This window comes from Syngnathus scovelli, chromosome 22, assembly GCF_024217435.2.
Source record: "Syngnathus scovelli strain Florida chromosome 22, RoL_Ssco_1.2, whole genome shotgun sequence".
NCBI classification, from domain to species: Eukaryota; Metazoa; Chordata; class Actinopteri; order Syngnathiformes; family Syngnathidae; genus Syngnathus; species Syngnathus scovelli.
Window position 1 is genome coordinate 3,112,074 of NC_090868.1, and position 24,893 is coordinate 3,136,966.

The 24,893-nt window shown below is 44.0% G+C and overlaps 4 protein-coding genes across 7 annotated transcripts; 2 read left to right on the forward strand and 2 right to left on the reverse strand.

Annotated features, from left to right (window-relative positions):
• Window positions 1–106: 106 nt before the first annotated feature.
• On the forward strand, window positions 107–2,656 carry LOC125992279 (nuclear transcription factor Y subunit beta). Of its 2 annotated transcripts, none has more exons than XM_049761183.1 (7): window positions 107–260; window positions 1,094–1,184; window positions 1,272–1,402; window positions 1,480–1,677; window positions 1,786–1,864; window positions 1,955–2,037; window positions 2,157–2,656. In XM_049761183.1, exons 2-7 carry the CDS (start codon window positions 1,094–1,096, stop codon window positions 2,187–2,189), a joined length of 615 nt encoding a protein of 204 aa, XP_049617140.1. In that variant the 5' UTR covers window positions 107–260; the 3' UTR covers window positions 2,190–2,656. The 2 variants fall into 2 exon arrangements, with proteins under 2 accessions (XP_049617140.1, XP_049617141.1); XM_049761184.1 differs by lacking the exon at window positions 107–260 and adding an exon at window positions 288–533.
• LOC125992267 (histidine ammonia-lyase) lies at window positions 2,062–13,532 on the reverse strand. The gene is made up of 24 exons (XM_049761159.2): window positions 13,384–13,532; window positions 11,270–11,629; window positions 8,706–8,776; window positions 5,982–6,172; window positions 5,851–5,905; window positions 5,760–5,784; window positions 5,612–5,686; window positions 5,401–5,473; window positions 5,268–5,334; window positions 5,134–5,171; window positions 4,941–5,066; window positions 4,734–4,873; window positions 4,609–4,656; window positions 4,369–4,516; window positions 4,176–4,271; window positions 4,032–4,090; window positions 3,866–3,946; window positions 3,563–3,628; window positions 3,307–3,472; window positions 3,101–3,235; window positions 2,933–3,041; window positions 2,790–2,859; window positions 2,652–2,731; window positions 2,062–2,332 (listed from the first exon to the last, which is right to left on the reverse strand). The coding sequence occupies exons 3-23, from the start codon at window positions 8,750–8,752 to the stop codon at window positions 2,675–2,677; spliced, it is 1,872 nt and encodes a 623-aa protein (XP_049617116.1). The 5' UTR covers window positions 8,753–8,776; window positions 11,270–11,629; window positions 13,384–13,532; the 3' UTR covers window positions 2,062–2,332; window positions 2,652–2,674.
• podxl (podocalyxin-like) lies at window positions 9,503–16,497 on the forward strand. The gene is made up of 8 exons (XM_049761169.2): window positions 9,503–9,915; window positions 13,748–14,290; window positions 14,364–14,563; window positions 14,627–14,650; window positions 14,737–14,869; window positions 14,937–14,980; window positions 15,048–15,167; window positions 15,238–16,497. The coding sequence occupies exons 1-8, from the start codon at window positions 9,873–9,875 to the stop codon at window positions 15,433–15,435; spliced, it is 1,305 nt and encodes a 434-aa protein (XP_049617126.1). The 5' UTR covers window positions 9,503–9,872; the 3' UTR covers window positions 15,436–16,497.
• On the reverse strand, window positions 15,287–24,790 carry mkln1 (muskelin 1, intracellular mediator containing kelch motifs). 3 transcript variants are annotated; one of them, XR_011086242.1, is made up of 19 exons: window positions 24,633–24,790; window positions 23,837–23,906; window positions 23,532–23,674; window positions 23,324–23,412; window positions 23,129–23,238; window positions 22,591–22,783; window positions 22,395–22,511; window positions 22,123–22,188; window positions 21,567–21,679; window positions 21,274–21,486; window positions 20,995–21,216; window positions 20,797–20,926; window positions 19,791–19,938; window positions 19,335–19,449; window positions 19,081–19,220; window positions 18,774–18,876; window positions 18,621–18,675; window positions 18,292–18,521; window positions 15,287–15,429 (listed from the first exon to the last, which is right to left on the reverse strand). XR_011086242.1 is itself a non-coding variant. In XM_049761156.2 (18 exons), exons 1-18 carry the CDS (start codon window positions 24,710–24,712, stop codon window positions 18,400–18,402), a joined length of 2,190 nt encoding a protein of 729 aa, XP_049617113.1. In that variant the 5' UTR covers window positions 24,713–24,790; the 3' UTR covers window positions 16,543–18,399. The 3 variants fall into 3 exon arrangements, 2 of the variants coding, with proteins under 2 accessions (XP_049617113.1, XP_049617112.1); XM_049761156.2 differs by lacking the exon at window positions 15,287–15,429 and having other exon boundaries at window positions 16,543–18,521; window positions 22,434–22,511; XM_049761155.2 differs by lacking the exon at window positions 15,287–15,429 and having other exon boundaries at window positions 16,543–18,521.
• Window positions 24,791–24,893: the final 103 nt, after the last annotated feature.

Below are 24,893 nucleotides of genomic sequence, written 5' to 3' on the forward strand. Positions count from 1 at the left end.
CCTAATTATTGAATTATTACTAATATGTTTGAGCCCATTAGGTTTTAATATAACCCCTTCAGTGGTGGTGATTTGTCCATAATTAAAGCGAATTTGTAAGGAACGGATCTGCGACTGGTTCTTGAACGCACCGTAGCGCCCTACTGGTCAGAGCTGGTAGCGCATCTGTGGCTCCGCGCTGGGACTGGTCCTTTCGCAGCCATTTTCTGTCCAACCAAACAGCCGTCTCAGGAAGGTAACCAACCAGGGCTTCATTGCAGGTCTGTGTCTGGCTCCGGCCAATGATTGCTAACCGATTCCTCGTTAGCTCGAATGGAAATGTCCGTCGTCCGGCTCATTTTTTTATTTGTCGTCCGTTCGTCAGGAAGTTATCTCTCCAGCGAAACTTTATAATTGTCGGTTAATACGATCCGGGCCGCAGCCACGTTCCCCTCCGACAAAGAAACAGGGCCGACGCTTTCCGTACCGTGGATGTGAAATGTCCATTTATGCAATGGACGCCGTATGCGTGAACACCGGTTTAGCCATCGAAGGTAACAGAAAGCCGAATTGCTTGCTTCTTGTATAATGGTGCATAACAACAACTTATTTTTAATCAGGCAAATTCCGCAAGATACTGGGTTTGGGGTTATCGCAAGCTAGTGAGCTAGCTGCTAGTTAGCATACCATAGCTATACATGTTTTTTTTTAATGGTCTTTTTTGGTGGGCTAGTTTTTTCGGATTGCAAATCAAATGCAATATATTAAGAATTGCACGACAAATATTTAACCAATAGGACGATATTTCTTAGGCGAAGGGTGCGGTTCGTTGACATTTGAACGCGTAATTTTAGGCGGGTACATCCGAATTACAAATCCCCCCCCCCCCCCTAAATAACTGCTTGTAGCATTTGAAAAGTGAAACAATCATTGCTAAATATTGACTTCAATCACTTCATTTAGTACAGCAGCACTGGAAATAAGCAAGCTTGCAGAATAAAAATATTGCAAGATAGTCTAACAACTGGCATATTTTTTTATCTTTTTTTTGCGTAGTCAGAATAACGCTAAATAGATGCATCTACTAATAAACGGATTCGTGTCTGTTCCCCAGATGGATGGAGACGGTGCCACGACCGATGCCTCTCAGCTGGGCATGGCTGGGGAGTACATCCCAGCCGCTCACTATGTGCTGCAGCCAGATGGTAATTGATGGTTTAACCCTTGTAATGGTACAACTTGCTATAACGGCATCTAAACAATAAAATATGCCTATTTTATTTTCCTTTTAGAGGACCCAGATGAAGGTATGAACGACCACGACGACGGTGGCGTGAAGGAGAATTACAGGGAGCAGGACATTTATCTTCCCATCGCCAACGTGGCTCGAATAATGAAGAACGCCGTCCCGCAAACTGGAAAGGTTTGTCCGCAGGCCCGCAATGCTTACTTAGGTCACATGCATCGGAACCCGAGGCGACAATCCGTCTCCGTCTGCAGATTGCGAAGGACGCCAAGGAGTGCGTGCAGGAGTGCGTGAGCGAGTTCATCAGCTTCATCACGAGCGAGGCGAGCGAGCGCTGCCACCAGGAGAAGCGCAAGACCATTAACGGCGAGGACATCCTGTTCGCCATGTCCACGCTGGGCTTCGACATGTACGTGGAGCCACTCAAGCTCTACTTGCAGAAGTTCAGAGAGGTGAGACATGAGTGAGGGTCTTAACAGCTTATTAAATATAAAAAAAATTTTACCGCTCAAGTCTATTGACCTTGATAAAAATAAATGGGCTATATTTCTATTCACCAGGCAATGAAAGGGGAGAAAGGCATGCCTGGTGTGTCTGTGGGTGAAAGCCTAGGGGAGGAGCTCACGGACGAGAGCTTCAGTAAGCTGACTTAAATACTATATATTTGGCTACGCACCCTGATTGTTTTCAAATTTCTGTTTAACAAATGTCATTTTCCACTCTTTGCAGCAAACCCTCTCCCAGCAGGAATTATAACAGCGGATGGTCAGCAGCAGAACGTCATGGTGTACACCACCACCTCATATCAACAGGTAGGCAGAGACTCTTGACGGAGATGTTTTTGGAGATATTGTATTGACTTGGTTGAATTTTACACTTGATGGCTTTTCCATAGAGTCAACTCTGACCCCGCGTATATTCTGTCGTGCAGATTCCCACCGTACAGCAGATCCAGTTTTCATGACAAGGCCTCACCTTCAGCGTGAAAACTCGAGCTGCGCGCTCGCTGGATGAACGTCCGAACTTGGCGCGGGTGCAAGAGGTCATCAAGGAGAAGGACTGGGTGCTTGCGTCCGCTAGGCACCCTCCATGTACAGACAAAATCACCTGTTGAGTAGAAAGTAGTTTTTAGTCCCGCTTAATTTGCGTCACATGAACAAAGGTCCATCCGTGTAGTTGTGTGTAGGATTACGTGTAGGATTTTTAACCAAACTTCCTGGACAAGGTGTTTTTCATTTGAAAGGTTTATCTTGATGTGACGTAATTAGTGATCAAGCAATAGCGTGTCGATGCTTTTTTTTTTTTGTAAATTCACCCAGTTTACGTGCTTGTGTTTCACAATTCATTGGAATACAATCAGTTGTGATGTGTGTAAAGTTAACAGTATTTTTTATTTATAGAACAAAACTGCCCAATGAAATTCAACCTGTATATTTTCGTCCTCGTGTCTCATGCTTTCATCTTCTTTTTGTATTTGTCCATGTATGGTTGAATCTCAGCCCACACCTGCAAACAGTCACAAATTGAAACTACGATTATTTTTAAATAATCGGGGCACGCTTGCCTTTTGCTGTCTGAGGAGTGTGTGAGCCGCCTCGATATCATGGCTCATGATGCGGTCTTTATCCCAAGCGCTGGGGAGAAGACATTTGTTAGCATTAGCAGAAGTTACGTGAAAATTTGTTGGCATATCATTAAGAGCACCACCTGACGACAGAGCGGACAAGCCGGTAGACCCTCTCCAGAGGCGCAGTGGTCTCCAGTGGACGTAGGAACTCCAGAGCCTGACAGGCAGCCAGCAGCTCGATGGCCAACACTGAAGAAAATACATTTTCATACATGAACATACATGAGGAGGGGGGGGGGTTGTATGACCTTGCTCTACATGCTCCACGATTCTGAGAGCTTTGCGGGCAGCCCAGCCGCCCATGGACACGTGGTCTTCCGTGGCGGCACTGGTGGATAGGGAGTCAACGGAGGACGGGTGGCACAGAGCCTTGGACTCGGAAACTACAAAAGGAGTACAAGATTTTTAGTATTTTGGTAATTGTTTACGGAAAACAGACGGTACGGGGACGAACCCAAAGCAGCGGCGGTACAGTGTGCGATCATGAAGCCCGAGTTCAAGCCGCCATCTTGGACCAAGAAAGCCGGCAGCTCGCTGAGAGGCGGGTTCATCAGCCTTTCGATCCTCCTCTCGCTTAAATTGGCCAGCTCGTGCACACCGATGGCCAGGTAGTCCAGTGCCTGAACATAAATAGCGCTGCCTCATTGTATCCAACAACTCCCTTTCCACTTTCCTTGCCAACCCAAATAGAAATTATGACATCATCGTACCTTAGCAGGATACTCTCCGTGGAAATTCCCTCCAGAAATGACCTCATTCATCTCAGCAAAGACCAGCTGAAGTCAAGTTGAGGACCCACCATGCAAGTTTGACGTAATTGAGGGGGGGGAAACACTTCCACCATGTGGACATATTGTGAATTACATCCAGATAGATTGAAAAGCAGGTTGACAGGTTCGCACAAGAATATTATATCAATTGAAATACACAATATTAGAATAATATTTTTTTGAATAATAGAATAAAGAACAATAAAAAAATAATTAATTTCTAAAAATGTTCTTGAAGGATACAGGGTTGTCAGTGGCACTGTTCATCTCCGTTGAAATGATCATCTGCACAAACTTGATGGTGTCATTCACAATTCCATGAACCTGCGACGAGCAAAAGCGTGCAGCCAATTAAAAAAAAAAACAGCAAATCTATAAAAAAAAATAAAAATCTCAAATGAGACCTTACCTGTGGGATGCAACGTAGCGTGTAGGCATCCTGGACACGGTTGCAGGATCTGTGACTTTCTTCCGGAAGATCATAAACTCAATCAGCATTTATTTATGACACAACAATTAAAATATTTAATCACAGCCCTTCATAGCAATCCACCTGAAATCTGGGAGGGGAAAACGGGGGAGTCCAAAAGAGCGCACAGCCTCTCGGCCACTTCCTTCTGTCCAGGATGTGGTTTCAACGCATGTATGGCTACAAAACAGCAAACCATAAAGGGGATGAGAATAATAATTCATTTGATGATGTATCTCGTGCGTGCTGCACTTTATCCCAGTCCGACCCGAGTTACCAGGATGGAAAGGTCGCACGCTTCCTCTCAGGGCCTCTAAAGTTAAAGCGGCGACGACATCAGCTTGTCTGGCGATGGCCAACGCCCGCTCCACAGCCTCCGCTCCCAGAGATGAGATCATCTGAGTGCCGTTGATCAGAGCTAAGCCCTAACGTAAATTGAAATTACTATAAAGTGACAAATTTGTCAAAGTGGGATTAAAATTAAAATATTTTTCATTAATACTCAAGGGACCCTTACCTCTTTTGGCTTCAGCACAAGAGGTTTGAGACCATGTCCTTCCAGTACCTACAAAAATGAATGACCTGACATTTTTTGGTTCTTACCACCCACTCTGGTTCTTACTTGAGGAGAGCCCAACTCACCGCCTTGGCCTGGGCCCAGCCGCTTTGTGGCGACCACATTCTGCCCTCCCCCATCAAACCCAGCGCCAGGTGGGCCAGGGGTGCCAGGTCGCCGCTCGCCCCCAGCGTGCCTTTCTCCGGTACCCAGGACAGGCAGGATGCTGGAACACGCAAATATTAAGATGAAAGAATTGCCAACTTCAGCATCATGTTCTGGCAAAAGCGTACCATTGAAAGCCTTGATGATGTCATCAAGCGTTTCCATGGAGATGCCGCTGTAGCCTTTAGCCAGGACATTGATCCTCTGCACCAGCAGCATCCGTGTTCTCTCCACGCTCAACGGGGGCCCCACACCTTCGCACAAAAACGCAAGTTCGCTCGCTCGCTCATTGGAGGAATACTTGAGTGCGTCAAACTCTACCAGCACTGTGGGAGCGAATAAGATTCTCTTGCAACATCCTGCAAACAAACAAAAGAAAAAAAAAAAATGGAACATCCTCAGGAACAATACTTGTGTTGATTCAATAAGTTCTTGCTCGTGGATGTTTAACTTACACAAGTTGATCATTCGGAATGAGCGTGTGAGCAAATTTACCAAAGCCTGTGTTGACTCCATACACAACTGCAAATATAATAAGCATTGAGTATTTCAAATTTTTTTTAATTCTCTTAATACCGTACAAAATACCTTTTCCTTCTTTTATAAAGCCATCAATCACTGCTCTGCATTTGATGACCCTGTCCACTGCTTCCGGGGTTAACTGAGGGAATGGAATAAAAATTCAAATGGAAACGAAAGAAAAATATATAAATTAGCATCTAAATAAAAATATACAATGATTTTAGAGAAACTAAAAGTCTTGGTGAAAAGTAAATAATAATAAATGAATAAAACTCACTTTTACTTTGAACAAGCCTTGACCTAAAGCCACCAGATCTGCTGTGGTCAGACTGTTGCCATCCAGAGAGAGGAACTACCAAGACCCACATAAAAATAAAAAATCAGATTTATTAAATTTGTATAAATAAAAAGACAAGAGAACAAACCTCTGTGGGCTCCTGATAGTCTTGCCTATTTCAAAGCAAGTCAAAGAAGTAGAACTTTAAAGTAGATCTTTAAAAGGCATTGAAAGGATACACACAGGTGGCCAGTGGAGAGAAACCAAGCTCGTCTTCATCTTCATCTGCCAATACTTCGAAAAGACAAAATACTTTCATTTTAGCACCAGAAGGTCAGCTCTCATTTCAATACGAGTTTAAGACACTGACTTAATTGAACAAAGTCGTTGTGGTCTAGGACGGCCGCCGCGGCGTCATCATGGTCCAGTAGCTCGCCGCCTCGACACCGCCGCACGACAAACTCCGACTCATCGTGTTCCAGATTTTTCGCCCGGCGATGGCGTTGCAGGGCCGTAGAGCCAAGTGCCCGGATGGAGGGTGAGGGGATCCCGATGGGCACCCTAAACCAGTCACCCCGAACACAGACAGACACACAATGCATTGGAGCAAATCAATGGATGGGAGACGAATGACTGACTCCTGGCTGACTCGTTTTATTTTTGACATGGAACCACACCTTCCCTGACTCATTAACACCCCCCCCCCCCCCCCCCCCCCCCTTTAAGGAAGAATTGCTCTCGGTGGTCCTTAATCTGTGCCCCTGGGCTGCAACCGCACTTCCTCCTATGGAACCGCAGGAACTGCCCTTCCAACGTTTTTCTCTATTTGCAGCTTCCTGAGCCGCACCCATTCGAGGAATAAACGGCCCGCTCTGGTGTCACCGTTGTCGGCCGGGCAGAACCAGAACTTCATTTCCCGTTCCTACTTTTCAAACACATCAGTCCATCTCTCCGCTTGCAACCCCTCCCCTCCCATCGCCTTGTTGTATTCGCGTCAGGCTATAAATAAACACGTGGCCGAGGTCAAGTTGTTGTCACATTCATCCATGCGGGCCGACATAAACCAAAGATTTGGAAATCACGGCAAATCTGTTTGAGAAGATTTTGCGTCAACAACTCCCGTCACATCGCCCGCGCAGAATAATATAGTTGTCCATTAACAATGTTACAGTCAGGCTAACCTTAGCTCAACTTTTTTTTCGGGTTAATCAAAAATCGTTGGGATGTGCATACTGACTACTAGTTAACACGCGGTTCAATGGTTAATTTTGAACACCAAGTTAGAGTCTATTAATGCACATTTTTTTCTAATTTAAAAAAAAGAACAGTTTGAAAAGAAGCATTTTTAAACCATTGATTGCAAATATATTTAATCTCAAAGGTATACTAACTAAACTGTACGTAAATTTATTGTACTGGATTAAAAAAGAAAAAAAAAAGCACAGTTTGAACATTTAATTAAGTGATAATTTGGTGTACCACAAGAGTCTATGTCCAGTACCTTTAATTTCTGCCTTTTATTTATTTTGTCATGTTAAAATTTCCAAAAAAGTAACAAGCCTATTTTGACAAGATTTCCAAACATATCTAACTCCGAACCGTCCCAAAAAATTCTCAACGTCTGTTGTGGATCTCGCCAACAGTTTGCAACGATAGCGCCAGCAGATAAGTCAGCTCTGTGAATCCTATCAGCCAAAGATAGAAGTATCACTCCGTCGTTCTTTTCTATCTGGGGAAGGCGTACACACCTCCATCCTCACTTTCACCTTTGACCCCATCTCATGACCTCAAAAAGGAGAGCTGACAACAAAGCGCCTCAGTCAGTGGAGGGAAGCGCCATCTGCTTCAACCCAGAACTCCCTGACACAATTTTTTTTTTCCACCCCCTCCCCTCAACACACATGCGTACTCCTTAATACTCCAGATGCCGCTCCGCTTGGTACCAGATAACAAGGTGTGGCGTGTTCTGCATCCAATCATTACACGGTGCGTCCTCCCACGCCGCAGTCTGACAACTGTTTACCGATTAAATATTTGTGATTCTCCTTGAAGAGCAAAACATCATACGTCCTTTCCAAAGTACCTCAAATACAACTCCTCACCTTTAACCTCCAAGAACTCAAGTTAGCTACGCTAGTGTTAGCATGTCCATTTGAAAGTCAAGTGTGTGTGCTTAGACTGAGACGATTGTTCCTCGAGGATTAAAAAGGTACTCGGGATGTACGGAGACAAAAAGTGGCTACTCCAGTCTGGACTGGCTGACTGAACCCGATTCTGGGGAAACTTTAATGCAAAAAGCAACAATTCGGCATGTCGGGCAAGAATGGAAGCACCCGTCAGTGTTTGAGTGACGGGATGACAAACGACGGAAGGGAGCGAGGGAAGGATGTGTCACATCATTTCCGGAGAGAGTGAGCTTTGTGTCGGAAGTATTTTCCAAAGATGCAACGCCCGCAAAGCTAAAATGTCAACACAAATGACTGGCACCTTTTTTTATCAATCAATCGCCTTGGTGAATAATAAACAGTGATTTGGGGGATACGGAAAAACGAAATGTCATCCTTTGGACGTCAGTGGTGAGTAATGCGTGCCGTGTTTATACACACACAAACTAGTGGCATCGGGCCCTGCCCTCTCATGTCCGGCGTTTGAATTCCTCACTTGTGAGCTCAGCCGCTCCATCCCGTCCAACTTTTCTGTCCTGCAGTCTAGCAAACTGAGAGAGGGAGGGGAGGGGGGGGGGGGCACTGTACCCCCTCCAAAATCCATCCTTCATTAGCCTCCACAATGACATGAGCATTTTAAGAATGTGGTGCATACGCATCACCCCACTGTGGACTCCTCCAGATCTAGCCCCCCCCCTACTTCAAGAAACGTCTGGTGCTCATCAGCGCCTCTATCAGTGTTTGTGAAACGGTACCAATCGCTGGGTGGTAGCCGGGTAATCCCGATCGTAATTTAACATTGCTTTTTTTTTTGTTTCAATTTATGTTGAGCATCCATCAGGATTCAAATTCTCGGTTCATTATCGGGTTACGGGGGGGGGGGGGGAGTGTTTTTAGTTTAAAAAAAAAAGCAATCGTGATTTACATACCTTTGAAATTGGTGAAGAGTGGATATGAGAGGTTTTTTTTTCTCCATTTTGTTTCATGTGCGTGTTGACGTCTAGGGAAAGAAGTAGTTTGGATAAGATCAGGGGTGTGGAAGTTTTCCTGGACGTTTCCTGCCACTGCATCGGTTATTTAATAATGGCCGGCAGGAAAGTAAAGAAAAAAAAAAAAAAGCTTCAAAGTATGACGTTTGAACAATTTGAGAAGAATTCACAATTTGGCCATTGATGTTTCACTTTGGTCCTTTTTACGTGACATTTCGAAGGTTTTAACATACTGACGGAAAGCTATGCTAAATTTGATACTAAAATGTGCTGAATTAAGTTTCAATTTTGACTTGTTTATATATTTTTTTGTTTTAGTGTGTTCATCTTATGGCTCCCCCTACAGTTGTGGAGTGTCATTACATTTCGAGACTAAGTTAACATTGAGGGACAAACATAGCTAATTTATTTTAGCATTTGAAAGTTACTTTTCATTACTTTGTTATTTGCTGTCATGTTTTGTGCTATTTTTCATTATTGAGTTCTAGTTTTAGAGTTTTCTCAATTTTGTATGCTGATGATCCATTTTTGTGTTTGTCCCCAAATGTCACGATTTGACAGAATGCTGACGTTCCCCTGCGATCAAACGCTCGGTCGGGGCTCTGATGAGACTTCACCCCTCGTCCTTGATGTCACGCACCATTTTGGGAGCGGAGGGCCTCATTGTCTCCCCATTTCCTTTGTTATTTAAAACGCCGCGCCGGGATTGGCCCGCCCGCGCTCTTGATAAGGGAGGCAGGCATGCTTCGGGGATGGCAATGAGCAACGCTTTAGTGCAAGAGCGAGGGCCGCGTTGAGCACAATACCAGCCAGGATCGAAAGGGAGAGGGAGGGAGCAAGCGCAGCCAAGGAGACGGCAGAAAAACTCACCCCCCCCTCTTCCAAAATCTCCATCCCTGCAAAGAGGGCCCGGGACGCAAGCATGCACAAAAGCATTCTTGGCTTTAGCTTTTAAGGAAGAAAACACAAAAGGCCCGCACGGCGAGATCATTTACTTCCAATTGGAGGAGAAAGGCGTGAAGGCTCTAGTTTTAGCAAAACTTGAAAACTCATCCGCTGCATGAATGATAGCGACATCTGGGAGAAGGAGAAGAACGCACAAATAGGATGGCAGCCACCATGAGGATCACGTGTTTGCTGCTATCATTTAGTGAGTACACGAGTTTTTACTCTTCGCGTGGGTGGGGAAAAAAAAAAAGAAATCGGAAACGTTAAAGAAGCAACAGGTGTGCTCACGTGGGATGCTCACGGAGTTATTTTGGGGTCACCAATTTAAAAAGTTAGCTTGAATACTAGCATTTCTTTTAACTTTGTTCATACAGCATCATCAGCGCTTGTTTTGATTTTTCAAAGTTTAAATTAAAAAAATACTAAAATATATGTAAATTTATTAAAATTCTATTCATATAAATTACATTAACATTAAATTATTTAAATAGGTAATTTATGTTGAATTATTACAGTTGCATGTATTTTTCTACATTAAAACAGACATTAACAATACAATTAATTTCAATTTTTTTCAAAAATATTTTATTAAATTCTTATAAAATGATGAATTACATCACAATTAATTTGTTACATTTAATTTAAAATATTATTTCAAATGTATTGAATATAAAAATGAAATGGGGTTAAAAAAAAAAAAAAAAAAGAACCAGCCTTTTTATCCGTCTTCATGTTGGCGCTATGCAATCAGTACCAAGGTCGTTGTAATCATATCTGAAAGTAGGACTAAGAGCTGAAACATCTGCCCCCACAACTACCCCCCCGCCCCCCGCCCCAAGTGAAGGGCTTCTCACCACACACACACACATCTTGAATAATGAAGTGGACCCATGACCTCCGTCCCTGGCGGCAAGTAAAGAGATTTTCTTCAATTATGCACCTGCCTCAGCCTTTGCATTACGAGAATTCAAATGCGAGCTTTTATTTTTCCGCCCTGGGAAAAGCAACGTGTGTGACACAGCCTAAAAATAGAAAGAAGTGTGTGAACATGCATGGCTGTGTGTGTATTTGTTTGTTTGTTTTTAAGGGGGGGTTCATACGCTAACTCCTAAACTGGGAATGGAAACACAAGATTCAAAATATCATACCGAAACTTATAAAATAAATACAATTATCTCTTCTAAACTTATGAAATAGAAAAATATAATAATTAAAAAAATAAAAGAATAATAAAAACTTAAATTATATTATTACAACGATTTTTATACACCCTGGTTTATCAAATACAATTAATAAAAAAAAAAAAAATACAAATGTTTCTTATCAGGGCTTATGACTTTCGCATTATTTTGGATTATTCGCATCGCCAATAAAGTTGTAATATGTAGCAGGCATGGCAAATTCATTTTGAGTCCGCCAGGTTAAACCAGGAGTCAAAAGGTCACTTCCAAAGTAGTTAACCAAACTGTTAGGTAAATTTTGGCGTTTTTATTTTGTCACTTTGACCTGACGCCATCATATGCTCACATTTAGTGTCAAAGCAACCTACGACTTACCTCCCAAAAAATACTTGAATCAAACGACTAGATGTTGGCCGACAGGACGAGGTCTCATCATTGGTTATCAGTCCTCACCAGGACTTCCTAACGTCACGCAGACCGTCTGTCCTCTCTGGGTCGTGACCAGTCCATTTCCTACAAGATAACAGACGCTCCAGGACACCAGGGTGCCGAAGGGGGGGGGGGGGAGACGCTGCCTGCTTTGGCACATTGCTTCGGTGTCTTTGCTGGCCAGTAAGCATGGGAGAGAAGTGAGAACAATAGGTGGAGGTGGGGGGGAAATACTTTCGATCAACATCCTGGTTCCCAAGGAGGGTGTGGTAGCAGGAGATGGAAGAAGAATCTTTTCATGTGGGCCTGGAATTAAAAAAATAAAATAAAATTAGTAAAAGTGTGACACAATTGCGTAACAACATTTTATATTGATTTACTACCATGAGACAGTTTCAAGAACATAAATGTGCTACCAGAACTTCCCTTTTATTGTTTTCAATATTTACGAGTTGGAGCATCTTGCTTGTGTACGTTTTGCTTTTATTACCTCTGCCAAGGAAGTTATAAGACTTTATAGGCACGCTGGGTCCATTGTGGCCCCACTCAACCAAATATGGTTCCCTTTCTTTTGGACCTAATAAGGACAATACGAGGGTGTATTAACCGAGACGTGCATTTTTGAGTTTTGATTGCTGACGCAGGATGTCATCATTTATACATATCCCGACAGCAGTTTGACATTTCGTGACATATGGCCTCCACAGTATGAGCTCACATTCTTCTCTCGAATGCCATGATGCTCTCCCAGGTGTCAGACATTCATCAAGCCCAGCGACTGGTACCGACCCGGACCTCCTCTGCACCGCATGGTGTCCCGCCTTGTTTTCGTTCATTTTTTTTTAAAAATCTGGCTCGTCGTAGCATTTCAACTCCTGGTTGCAACATCCATCAGAGCAAATTAGCTATGTTAATCAGATGAATCAATTTATAGGTGGGATTTAAAGCTATCTTGATTCACGTCTGACCCGTGACGAGTGTAATAATGAACTTTTATTATTAACTTCCTCCCCAGCTTGTGTCAACACACAAGTTTGGTTTCCAAGGACGGGGAGTGTGTGGATAATGCGTGTGGCCGGCCATTTGCATTTGGCAGTTAAATTTACAGCGTCTCTTCATGTTCTCTCCTCTGGCCCTCCTCCCTTTCACTCGTCTCGCTCTTTATTTCCACCGACAACACTCCCGCCCCCCCCTTACCTCCTAACGGGACCCCTCCCTTATCCGGCTTCCACCCGGTGCCCCCTCACAAAAGCGGGCCGGGTTGAATTAGCTCTCTTGGTGTAACGAGGGATGTGGAATTGTCACATGGGGGCACGTGGGGGCTCTTTGTGCGAGGTGTCACCAAAGTAATGAGAAAGATTTGTCCCACTGGCTCTTTTTGGAGCTCATTGTTTTTGTGATGGGTTCAGGGCCGCGGTCCTTGGCAAACTACTAGCTGGCCGGCAGACAAACACGCTCATAAATGTGTCCGATTTGTAGAGGGGATGTCTTCCTGAACCACTTAGCTAATTTTGACGCTTTCGGAGTCACGCTCTTGTCACCGTATTTAGCAACAAAGAGGTTGGAAGTACACGGGAGGCCGTAAAATGTAACGAGGGAGTCTGAAAAGATAATTAAGGCTGAAAAAAAATCACTCTAAATGTGGGTGCAGTTGGAAAAAAAAAAAAAATGGGGGGGAGGTCAAATCAAACAGTAGGAGGGCAAAGCGGGTGAGAATACCCTTTGACCTCCCGTGACCTTCCGTCAAGCGCCAGGAAATTAGCGCTTGATTTCTACTTTTTAAAACGACGTAGCCTTTTTAACATGACTATCACACGGGAGGTTTTAGTGCCTTGAACTAGTAGCACCTTTTGACCATAGTGCAAGTGTATCGGATGACCCGCAGGTGACCTACATCATGCGGAATGTGCGGGTGAGGTAAAAACAACCTCGGTGGAGATAGTGGCGGGAAAAGAAACAGATGCGGCGGTGACAGCTGAGGGTCAGAGGTTAGGAGGACAAGAAAAATACATTCAGTGAGAAACCTATAAATACATGGTGAAAAATATTATATGACATACCTCTTTGATGACATCATCTCCGATAAATGCCTCGGCTAATTGTGCTGGAATATGTCAACGGTGGGATATAATACAATAGATGGGCGGAGGTCACAATCCACAGGGGTGGTTGGAGCCAGACGCCATTGTAGTGCAGACGAGGATTGTCCACTGTGCTGCAACAAAACACACACACGAAAATGGTAGTGGTCTGCATAGGTGTGGTGTTTCCAAGTTGATTGTATTCAACATCCTGGCCTGGTTGCTAAAAATAGAGCGGCAGATGAAGATGGATAGCTATGGGCGTTGAAGGTTCATATTATTTCTATTTTGATAATTGAACGTTCCTTTGTTTGTTTGTTCTTCCTGGATTTTTTTTTTTTAGGTCTTTTATGTGACAACGTGCACGCAGACAACGCAACTACAGCTATCGGAGTCACCGTAGCGACGGATGCGCCCACACAAGGGATGACTGTTGCGACCGCCAAAGTGTCAACCGTTGCCATCGTAGCTACAATTAAGGGTGTAGTTGATCCCGTTACTCAAAAACTACCTACTTTAGCGCCGATGAACGGCGTCACAGTTAAGGTAACGCAGGCCCCGACGATTCCAGCGGTGGTCACCTCACTTCCCGTCACAATGGCGGCCGCTCCCAAAGTCTCGCCAGCCCCGACGCAACCGCAAACAAAGGTTGCTGCTCCCGCCTCCAGTGCGCCACCTACTGTTGGGAAAGCTCCCCTCGCCTCGGTTATAACGACAAAAGCCAGCCTGGCGGTCGCGACGACGGGCGCCGCACAAGACCCGAACCTAAACGTCATCACGGTCACGCCGAAGGGTAAAGTGTCCACAGATGGCACGACGGCGACCATTCAGGTGCCCTTGCGCACCACCGCCATCTTCAAGACAACTCAAGGGAACGTCATAACAGGTGAGGTGTTTTTTTTTTTTTTTTTCCATCCATTTTAACAATCACCAGTAAACATCCATTTTGATCCACTTAGCTGGAACCACTGCGACCAGCCTCCAACAGACTTCAGGGATGACCAAAGCAGCTGTGACGGGGCAGACCACCATGGGGTCCCCCATCCTGGCCTCAACCGCGACCCCCGCGGTCACAACCACAAGTGCGCCCCCTGGCGCCACATCCTTCAAAAGAGCCACAATGACCACAATCACTGGAGCTTATCCGAAGAAGTTTTCGGTAAGCTGGGACAGTACATGTTTAAAATAAAAATTGCTGACATATATTTTTTTCTTTTTCTAGTACTCGCTGAACAATGGACAAGAGGTAGGGGTTCATCTTCTGTTCTTAAATTCTAACATTTTCGACTTCTATGTATCTCTTCACCGACTTTACCGATTGTGCCCGTTTAGAAGGAGGAAGAAAAAGATCTGGTGGAAGTGTGCAAGCGCCTCATGGGCAACCTGAGGGATGGAAACTGCACCTTGACATGGCGCCACCATAAAGGCAAACTCGTGTTCGACTGCGTGGAGATCAACGGGAAAGGTACGGCCGCCTCCTTCCATCCAACCGTAAACAAAAAGTATAAAATATATATTTTTTTCTCATACAGTGAAAACGGCCTTGGCGACTCAGTATTACGAGGAAATAACAAAGGTGGGTTGAATGCTGATTCGGCACATTTACGAGCCACTAACGTTTACGTTTTGTTGTCCGCATGAAGAAACCGACCGATAACAAAACCCTGATTGCCATTTTGGCTTCGTGCGGCGCTCTGCTGATTATGATCATCATCCTGGCCGTGTGTGCGTCCCACCACCGCAAGCCTTACAATGAAAACCAGGTACGTTTATTTTTAATGTATGCTAGCAAAAAAAAAAAAACTTGATAAAACATCTTTGGAAACTCACCAGCAACACCTGACGGAGGAGCTGCACACGGTGGAGAACGGTTACCATGACAACCCCACATTGGAGGTGATGGAGGTGCAGCCGGAAATGCAGGAGAAGAAGATGGCCCTCAACGGCGAGTTCAGCAACGACGGCTGGATCGTCCCCATCGACAACATGCTCAAAGAGGACATCCCCGAAGAGGAGGACACGCACCTGTAGGGAGCGCAAACCTGGCACGGATTAAACACACGACCACCGAGAAACCGGGACTGTGGAGTGGCTGAACAGATTTGACGCCTGACTTCGACATATAACACGAGTGAAGTTACACGATGTGCCTTTACAAAATATTCAATGTATTCTTCGTACACACACACACCAGCTTTTATAACCCACAGCTCAGACACTGCAAAATATGATTACATCCAAGTTGGATGTATTAAAAAAATACAGTGGTGCCTTGAAATACCTTGTGAACACAAATGGTGCAGCAACACATGTAGACAGACAACATATTCATCTTCAGCAAGGATGCTTCTTTGTGGAGTGATCTGTTTATATAAATATGCTGCCCTCTAGTGGCCAGGGTAAGCCGCATTGGCGTTTCCATACATTTCTATGGAACAAATTTATCTCAAGGCACCATTGTATCAGTCTGGCACAATTTCACAGCCCAGCTAAAAGCTTCTTATTGCCAAACACTGTAAATATTTTATTAGTGTTATTGTTGATACTGGATGGTTCATTTGTTCAAATGTGCTCAAATGATTTCCTTCCCCGTTAAGCTGATTAATATAGCGCAACTTCAAACTCCAGTAATCTCCTTTTATTTAGCAGATAATTGGTGTGTTTATAATTGCCAGTATTGTATTAATAATTGAAAGTGTACATATACTACAAAGCATGATCTCAAAACATTATTTTTCAAACTCAGTTTAGATGATTATCCATCGTTTCTACTAACAACCCGGGCTTAATTTGTCTCCGACATATAAAGTTTGTCTCTCAGTCGAGAAAAATCAATTGTGCTTACGTCCTTATTTAGACTTTGGTACCATCTTGTGAAATCTTAGGGTGTTTCAGAAAAAACACAAAGATAATCGTTGAATAGTGAAGTGGTAATATGCAGGGGATTTTTTTATTTTAGTGTGTTCCCTCTATTTGTATTTTTTGTATTTATGTATTGTCTGCTAAAAAAGGTGAACAGGGGTCTGACACACTGGAAGTTGTAAATTGTTGTCACTATTTTTGTGCAAATAAAGTTTTTTTTTTTTCCACAAATTGCTTTTTGAATAGCGGGAAAGAGAAGAAAGGAAAGTCAGAATATATGAAAACCTGAACAAAATACAATCTTTATTCATTATTTACATTACATACAATGCAATACTACAAGGCTTTCTACACATTCCACGGAGAAGTGCCGAGAGGTCGGACAGTACCGCGCTTGGAACTACCCGGTTCCACTCAGGGCTCGAGATGGATGACCATGTGGTTCAGCGAGGAGGAAATTAAACAATAATATTTGGCATCGCTTTCAAAGAAAAGGTGCTTTTGATTTTTTTTTTTCCCCCCCTCTTCTCAGACACACGGCAACACACACAGCCTATTCCAACACAAAATTTGACCAGTGTTCGTGTAAAAGAAGCTTCTGGTGACTTCCCCTACTTGCGATAATGACGAGAAATCGTCAGTACGGTAAACAAATGCCATTCTGTGTGCATTAATGCCATTTTTTTTTTTAGAATGGCCACGCTGGAGTATGCAAGTCAGAAAAAGTCTAAATATTGGGGGGGAAGATTTTGGAGTGAGGGAAAAAAGTCAAAACATTAGCAGAATTTATTTTTTTAATTATGCTTAGTCCATTTACAAAGCTTTAATTTGCACTACACGACTCAGTTGAGGGCATGAATCGTAACTCGCTAGAAATTTCCACTAAATATATTTGAGGCAAAAATGACAATTTTTGTATCGTTTTCTTTTTCCAAATTGTTTTTGCTACAATACGAAGAGACTAAATGCATGATTACGTACATGAAAAAACAAAGGGCATAGTTGATTAAAAAAATATGTAAACAATGGCCACATATTTTTTTTCGATCCAAAAATAAGGTAAAACCGCGGAAATTGGCCATCTTTGCACGTGTTCCCTAACCGAGTCATATTAATCCCCCCCGGAAATCGATTAACATTATCGTTAATTCATTCAGTGCTTTTCTGAGCTACGATTCAACAAAAAACACAAGATTGCACGTTTGTATTGCATACCTGCTTTTTACCAGATCATTTCAACGCGAACGCAACCGAAACGCTGACGCTAATGCGGCTAACACACACACACACACACACATATTAATGCAGCAGTTATATTATCGAGTGAGACTTTTCTTTTTTGACACTTGCAAATAAAAATAAAATTGTGATTTTAAATTGTGCCCGTCCTTCTAATGCCACGGTTCAATTTAGTCAGAATTGCGTCATCCTTAAGAGAAATAAAAGTCTGCAAAATTCTTCTAATGTTTTCAATCTTTGAATTGAATGACGGTTATTTCCGTTAAAAAGCAACCGGAACTAATAAGCTGGTATGCAGCATACCATAACACTACGACTAAAAATCTATAGCTACAGCTAGATTAATCCTTTTAGGAAGAAAGAAAAAAAATAATCAGTGGACTCTTTTCGCAGATTCTGTCATGACAGGCGGCATACATAAAAAAAAAAATTGAGCCTAACTATTTTACTCGACATCACATTGGCCCTTCGTCGCCATCTACTGGCTCTTAGTAGACATGGCAGAGGCCTCTGATTGCACAAACCATGTTCTACTGAGTCCTTCAAAACTGAAACTCAAAAAGAGGCAAGTTGGAACATGGGTTAGCCCAAAGTATGGATGCAAATGAGCGAGTCGAGAGGAAAAACAAAAACTTGGCAGTTGGTCATCACTACACACACACACACGCACACACACACACTATTCCATTCTAGTGTAACACAGTGTTGGCTTGACGTGTCTCAGTTTCAGGGTGGCAGCAGCAGATTGTGACGTAAAAGGGAGGAGATATTAGAAATAGAAAGTACCTGGTGTGTGGTCGTTCCCTCGTCCTCCTGTGTCTTTTGCATTTGTGTCCAGCGGGCGAGGTCGTGGCGTGTTGCAAGGCAGGGGAGGGGGAGGGGGCAGCGGGTGGGCTAAAGCGTAATGAGGTCCACCAGGTTGCCCTTGGGCGGCGTCATGCTGTCGGGGAAGAAGTTGACCAGAGTGTCGAAGAGCTGCGTGCGCTGGGCGTACGTCTGGTCCACGTCTGAGAAACCTTGGGGGCGTTGAACAATTAGATAACATTTAAAACCGTTACGTGGCAAAAAAAAAACAGTCAAAGGGCGAACAAGAAGAAATAAGTTTGGAGTTTTACCCAGGGGGATGAAGTCATTACTGGACTTGAACAGAGCTGAGGGCAGAAGCTGGAACTATAGCGCAACACGAATCGTCATGAATGATCTCAGGCAGGAACAAAATTTGAAGTAATCATAAAAAAAAATATCTGTCAAGAAGATAAATCCAGTACCTCTTTGGTCTCCTCGGGGTCTGTGTGGTCCACAGTGAGCGAGAGGTCATCCTGTAGGTATTTGAGGGCGCTCAGTGGCTCCGATTGGGCTTTTTCTTCAAACCTGGCCAGAACAAAAATGACAGTTGCGGTTCTGATAAATGATCACTAGATGGCACCTGAATCCCTCAGCATCTGTTTTTCTCAACAGCAGAGGTGGGCAAGACCTTGCTGAAGGCCCACGTGATATTTTTAAGTTACCCATGAATGAATCATTTGAATAAATAAATATAAAATACATTCAGTCACCAATTACTTTGTCACAGACCTGTACTTCCTGATGAGATATCTGCAGTGGCGCAGAAGGTACTCCTTGGAGGGCCGACACAATTTCAAGGACCAAAAATCATCCAGGCGCATTTTGGGAGAGCAAGACTTGCCTGGATTGCCGCCAAACAGATAATGCACCTGCAAACACAAACCGATGACTCTTTGGAATCGTGAAAAATATTGCCTAGCAGTAATGTTGTCAATATTTCCCACAAACGTCATGCGACGGGTGCGTGGAAGGGAACGCCATACCTTGTGCATCTCGTCGTAAACCAGCTGGTGAGCAAAGCGCGGACACGGCTCCTCCTCCTGCAGGACCTTGCTGGGGTTTTCCTTCACTGCCTGGTCGTTCTTATACACACATGACCTTGGGCATCGACCGAGAGGAAGCTCATTAGCATAAATGAAACGTGTGGAAAAAGCCCTGGTAGTTCAAATCCAACCCGGAAGATAAATTAGGTATTATTTGTAAATCTCGGGTGGTGATAACAAATGACAACACACGTGCTGAAAGATTAATGAGCACATAGCCGCTTAAAAAGTCTCGCTGGTCTCGTTGAATGGCCTCGGGGAGATTAAGAACAGCTAAAATCAATGTGCTGGAACATTGAGGACGGTCTGTACTTTCCCAACCAGTGACTCCAAAACGTGAGTGCAGATCCAGGACACACACACACAAATTCAGGGGGAGCTTTCTGCGTGCCCTACCAGTTGTTGCGGGCGATGTCATAGATCCAGAAGGAGTTGCGGACGTTCTCCTCGCGTTTATCTTTGTCCTTGCTGAGGCCCGACAGCACGTGGATCTCGTTGAGCTCAGGGTCGATGGTGGCCCTCTGGGTAAAGCCTGTCATCGGTACTTTGAGGGGGGGGAGCAATAATTCGACAATCATTACTCAATGCTTTGAGCTATTTAAAAAACTATGAGAGGGAAAAATTCCAAAGCAGCAGAATTGGAGGCTCGGAAATAAGAAAACAACATAATAGCACGCCGCCATGGCAACAAGGCCAGACCGACTGGAGTGCGCAGAATGCAAATTCAGCCTGACTTTCATTTCCTCCTCCCCACCACCTCGTTTGCGGTAAAAATCCCTCCGCTCGGCACTTTTCACACGGGTCAATAAATAACGTTTCGCAACCGGTAAGGCATCAAAACGAAAACTTGACTACAATCATATCGTTGAACCTTTTTAGCGAGCCCGCTAGTCATTTACACGTTGTTTAAAAAGCAACGCAGGCATGCTCGCACAAGAGTTACACTTGGCAAAATATTCCGAAGTGCGGATAAAGGATTGCTTTGTTGACAGATATCAGCGGTGATGCTACGGCAGCGCTGCACATTCACTCACATGAGAGTGAGAGATTTACGAGACACAAAGACGCAACTGTTTGTGCTGCCCGCTTCCTTCCTTCCATTCCTTTCAGTTGTTTTTATGCATTTGCACACTGTCATCTTTTAGGGGTCCAGATTGTCTTGTGGATTTGTGCTGGTTAAGACTGCGAGATCAGTCGATATTAGCAATTAATTAGAATTTGTCAGGATAATTTTGCTCCTGCTAACAACATAGCAGTGACGAGAGAGGAGCTTGTTTACAAAACCAATCAGTGGTGTCAAATTTGCAACTTTGATCCTGAGACTATTTTTCAAAAAAGAATCACAAAAAAAAAAAAAAATTATATTTCATTTTAAGACCATATCGGCCAACTCAACTCTTACCCATGCCCGAGTCCTTCTTGGTGCCATCCGATATGATCTCCACGTGGTCTCCGTCCACGTCGTAGCTGAAGAAGTCATTGAGGTAGGTCTTCGACCTCTGACCCCCAAATACGTACAGACAGCGGTTTCTCTGAAAGGGGAGGGAGGAGAAACTGATTAAAAGCTCATCAGGGAGGATGAGTCATTTTGCCGACTCACGGTGTGAAAGAGCATGCAGTGTCCGATACGCGACTGGATGTCCTCCGGGCCGGCGTTGCACGAATCTTCCCGCAGGAGGCTCCAGGTGGCCGCTTGGCATTGGTAGGCGTAAAGGCCGCTGAACTGCGGCTCGGACGTGCGGCTGTCCTCCACGCTGCCGTTGCACGTCAGTATCCGGCCGCCAAACGTGTAGATCATATGCTTCTCCGAGTCCATGCACATCTGTTCGGTTCGACGAAATTAGAATATTTCTTCTGTGTGTTTTAGCCACTTAGTTACCTGATGGTCGAACACCAGCTTTGGCCCCCCGTCGGCCGCCGTGTCCTCGCTAAGCAGCGCCCACGTGTTGACGTCAATATCGTAGCGGTAGAAGTCGCTCTTCAGGGACTTGCTGTTCCTGACGCTGGAGTCCAAGTAGCGGCCCAGCGTGTAGATCTGGCGCCTCTGGGAGTCGATGCACATCTTATGGCAGGAACGAGCACTTGGGCCGCTCTGGAAGACACAGACTCATTAGTTTGGAAGACGCTATTTTGCTCCATTTGGCTTCCCAACTTGGAGCGTCACGTGCTTACCTCTTTCTCTGTGTCCCGAGAGATGCAGACCCACTGGTTCTCCTGAACGCTGTAAGCCCAGAAGTCAGCAAGGTCCTGCGTGCCATCCCAGCCCCCGAACAAGTACACAGTCTCTGCAGGACACAAACGCTTCGTTCAACTCATAATAATGCCGAGTGATTTAAAGTCATGTGAACTGCTGCGAAAGATCCCAAAGGAATAAACTCGGACTGCAAAATTGAAGGTTGGTTCTCAGTAGGAAATTTAAAATCGTTTATTTGAGGAAAAACAATAGTGGAATCCTTTTTAACGGCTCGAAAAGGAATGCTCTCTGAGCCGTCTCGCTTTTCAAAACATTTGAAAATCGAACTCGTGTAAACATCCTCGAGTAGAAGGGAGACAAAAGGTCAATGTTTGCCTTTCTGGAACAAAACCCTTCTCTTGGCTGGGCACACAATAATGCGTCACTCACTCACTCGCACGCAGGGGAAGTGCACATGAACAGAATCGTCCGATTCAATTAAAGCGGCAAGAGTCGAACCAGCCGAGTCATAACACGGCTCGCGTGCGCTCTCACCAGTCTGAACGTCGATGACCATTTGATGGCCTCCCCTCATCCCCGGCCTGTTGTCGTCACCATCGCCTGCGGAGAGCAGAGGAAGGCGGGTGCAAAGGCGGCATGTGAGTATGGGATGTGGGGTGGGAGGGGCGGAAAGTGGGAGGATGGCGTGGAATGGGATGGGAGGTTGAAGGTTCACACACAAAGGAAGACGACATTGTTTTAGCGTCAAAGCTTTGACATGATACTGAAATGTTTGGATAAGTCCAGCTTTTAATAGATGGCCTCACTGTTCACGTCGTCCCTGTTGATTTCTTGGGCGCTTGTACCTTTGTTGCATTTAGGGATGATCTGACTCCACCTGGGCTTGTACTCCTGCTGGCTGATATACTGGTTAAACAAACCGTCTATGGAGAGAGAAGTGGCATCAGCGCACGAAAGAAGCGGACGGAAATAAGGACCCCCCCGAGAAATCAGGGGTCGAACCTCGAACGGCTTTGTCGATGAGGTCTTCGCAGGCGTCGAAATCGCCTTGCAGCACCAGCCGGTCGTGCAGGTGGGTGAGCATGGGGTGTTCGAGTGCTATGCGTGTCTTCTTCTGCAGTGACTCGAAGGCCTCCGTGTAGTTGTGCTGACGAAAGTGTTTCAGGCAAAGGCGGATGGCTTCCTGTTCTCTGTACTGCAATGACATTTAAAAAAAAATAATAAAAAAAAGGAAGGACACTTGAAACTCAATGCTCACAATCTTCTGAATTGAAAGCAACTTTAGGTCAATAATATGATTTTCGAGGAATTCTTTCTTTGAACTGACACTACTTCAGCACTGGAGTTAAATATTCAGAAGTAGTAACTAGACGCGACCAGCAGAGGGAGCTGTAGATTCAATCTGAGCTCATTTGTTGACTAAGGAAACGTAAAAGAAAATACTAAAATATTTTCTGCACTTGACATAATTTAAGTGTCAACATTTTAAAGCGGAAAATGAAAAATAAGAATAAAATAGATATATTTGTCCACATCTTACCTTGCTGTACCAGTTAAGGCAGGGCTGCACAACATCTGGATCCTCGATCCCGTGCAGCTCAATGTACCAGATGCTGAAGTTAAAACTCGGACCCCACGACATCAGAGGCACTGAGGGGCAGAGGGTAGAAAAATTTGCATGAACCAGCTTGAGAAAGTCAACATTAGAGTTGCAAGCACACTGACGGCTCCTTACCTATTTTGACAAATCTGCAGGGAAACATCTGCTCGTCAATCTTGTGCTTTGAGGTGAACGTTTCCTTGTTGTAATCATTCTTAAGGCCACTGGCAAAGGGAACAAAAAAATTTAATTTAAAAAAAAAAAAATCTGTCTGCTCCCTTTAACCTTAAAAAAAAACTAGCAATTTCATATTAGCCAGTATTTGTAAGCAGATCAAGTTCACCTGGACAAAAGCTCGGTCATGTTTTCTTCGCTCATGCCACCGAACACCTTGAACTTCTTCAGGTTGCAGACGTGAGTTTTCTCGTATTTGCCGAAGGTGATGCTCTGAACAATCGCTGGCCTCTCCAGTTTCAAGATTAAAAACTGCAAAAAAAAAAAACAAGGACAGCATTTTCAATTTGGCTTTTGATGAGAAAAAAAAAATCACTAGGTAAATGAGACATTGCAAGGACACATGAAGACATTGGAATTAAAACGGCTGATAATTAAATAAGCAAAGAACAAAATGGACATCATTATGTTTACCTGTGGAGGGTAGTTGCTCTCAGATGACCACCTGGATGACTGATCATTAGGTTTGTCCACCAAAATGTTCCTTAAAAAAGCATTAAGTTAAATATTAAAAATCCCGACATGGATTTATGGGGACGACAATCAAAATGTCAACCTGTGCATCACGGAATTTATTAGGTGGTACTTTATGTAAACGTATGAGAACCACTGGCTAAGTTTATCTTGTAGTTTGATAACGTCATAATCATATTTATTTATTTGCATGTGCAAATCTGTCACCTCTGGGATTTAGGAAGCAATAAATTGACAAGACTCCTACATTTATACCATTGAAGTAAACACTTTTATAGAGTGTATTAGGATTTTTTGTTTACTCATGCATAATGGTGGTTCTGCGTGCCCATTTTACTTTTGTTAATTATGTTCCGACTGATATTTATTGAAAATACAGTCAGAGAAAAATAAAAAGGGCAGTAAACAGGAAAGGATACACTGACACGATAATACCGTTGAAGCGATAGTCTTAAATACAAATAATAAAGCAGAAGAAACTAATATCTGGCCTTGTACTGTCATGGAGTGAATATTAAATTCTCAGAGAAGACATTAAACTGACATTGAGTATGATTTGGACCGAAAATCTGCCACAAATCATTCCCAAAAATATCGCTAGCATCGTTAGCCAATGCTAACTAGCCTGCATAATAAAATGAAGAGTAAGGCTAGCAAGCTAACTAAGTCAGCGCTCACAGCAATTCACAAGGGCCTATATGCAGATAGCGGACAGACAAATATGGAAATTACTCACTCGGGTAAATACGTGGAGGAGTAAGAGCTCCATTTGAAAACGCTGAACGTGAGAACCCTGCTTTCTGGAACGACAGCCATCTTGTTGCAGGGGGGAGGGGGGGGGGGGAGAAAAAAAAAACAAGCAGGGGGCGCGCTAAGCGCGTTAGCACTAAAAGACACACCGCACCTTTTTTACTTCAAATAATATGCAATATAACACCATATTCCCTATTATGTTGATCATACTTAATACATTAAAACTCTTCAGCATCTTAAAACA

What these genes read in the sequence shown, in the direction of transcription:
- LOC125992279 (XM_049761183.1), top strand. Translation starts at nt 1,094, where the DNA reads ATGGATGGAGACGGTGCCACGACCGATGCCTCTCAGCTGGGCATGGCT. An exon ending in GCTCACGGACGAGAGCTTCA is followed by an intron (nt 1,865 to 1,954) that starts GTAAGCTGACTT and finishes CACTCTTTGCAG; the next exon opens with CAAACCCTCTCCCAGCAGGA. An exon ending in CCACCACCTCATATCAACAG is followed by an intron (nt 2,038 to 2,156) that starts GTAGGCAGAGAC and finishes TCTGTCGTGCAG; the next exon opens with ATTCCCACCGTACAGCAGAT.
- LOC125992267 (XM_049761159.2), bottom strand. Translation starts at nt 8,752, where the DNA reads ATGGAGAAAAAAAAACCTCTCATATCCACTCTTCACCAATTTCAAAG. An exon ending in GCTGGGCCCAGGCCAAGGCG is followed by an intron (nt 4,657 to 4,733) that starts GTGAGTTGGGCT and finishes TCATTTTTGTAG; the next exon opens with GTACTGGAAGGACATGGTCT. An exon ending in ACGGAGAGTATCCTGCTAAG is followed by an intron (nt 3,473 to 3,562) that starts GTACGATGATGT and finishes ATTTATGTTCAG; the next exon opens with GCACTGGACTACCTGGCCAT.
- podxl (XM_049761169.2), top strand. Translation starts at nt 9,873, where the DNA reads ATGGCAGCCACCATGAGGATCACGTGTTTGCTGCTATCATTTA. An exon ending in CGCTGAACAATGGACAAGAG is followed by an intron (nt 14,651 to 14,736) that starts GTAGGGGTTCAT and finishes GTGCCCGTTTAG; the next exon opens with AAGGAGGAAGAAAAAGATCT. An exon ending in ATTACGAGGAAATAACAAAG is followed by an intron (nt 14,981 to 15,047) that starts GTGGGTTGAATG and finishes GTCCGCATGAAG; the next exon opens with AAACCGACCGATAACAAAAC.
- mkln1 (XM_049761155.2), bottom strand. Translation starts at nt 24,712, where the DNA reads ATGGCTGTCGTTCCAGAAAGCAGGGTTCTCACGTTCAGCGTTTTCAAA. An exon ending in ACTGCATGCTCTTTCACACC is followed by an intron (nt 20,927 to 20,994) that starts GTGAGTCGGCAA and finishes CTCCCCTTTCAG; the next exon opens with AGAAACCGCTGTCTGTACGT. An exon ending in CAAGAAGGACTCGGGCATGG is followed by an intron (nt 19,939 to 20,796) that starts GTAAGAGTTGAG and finishes CCCCCCTCAAAG; the next exon opens with TACCGATGACAGGCTTTACC.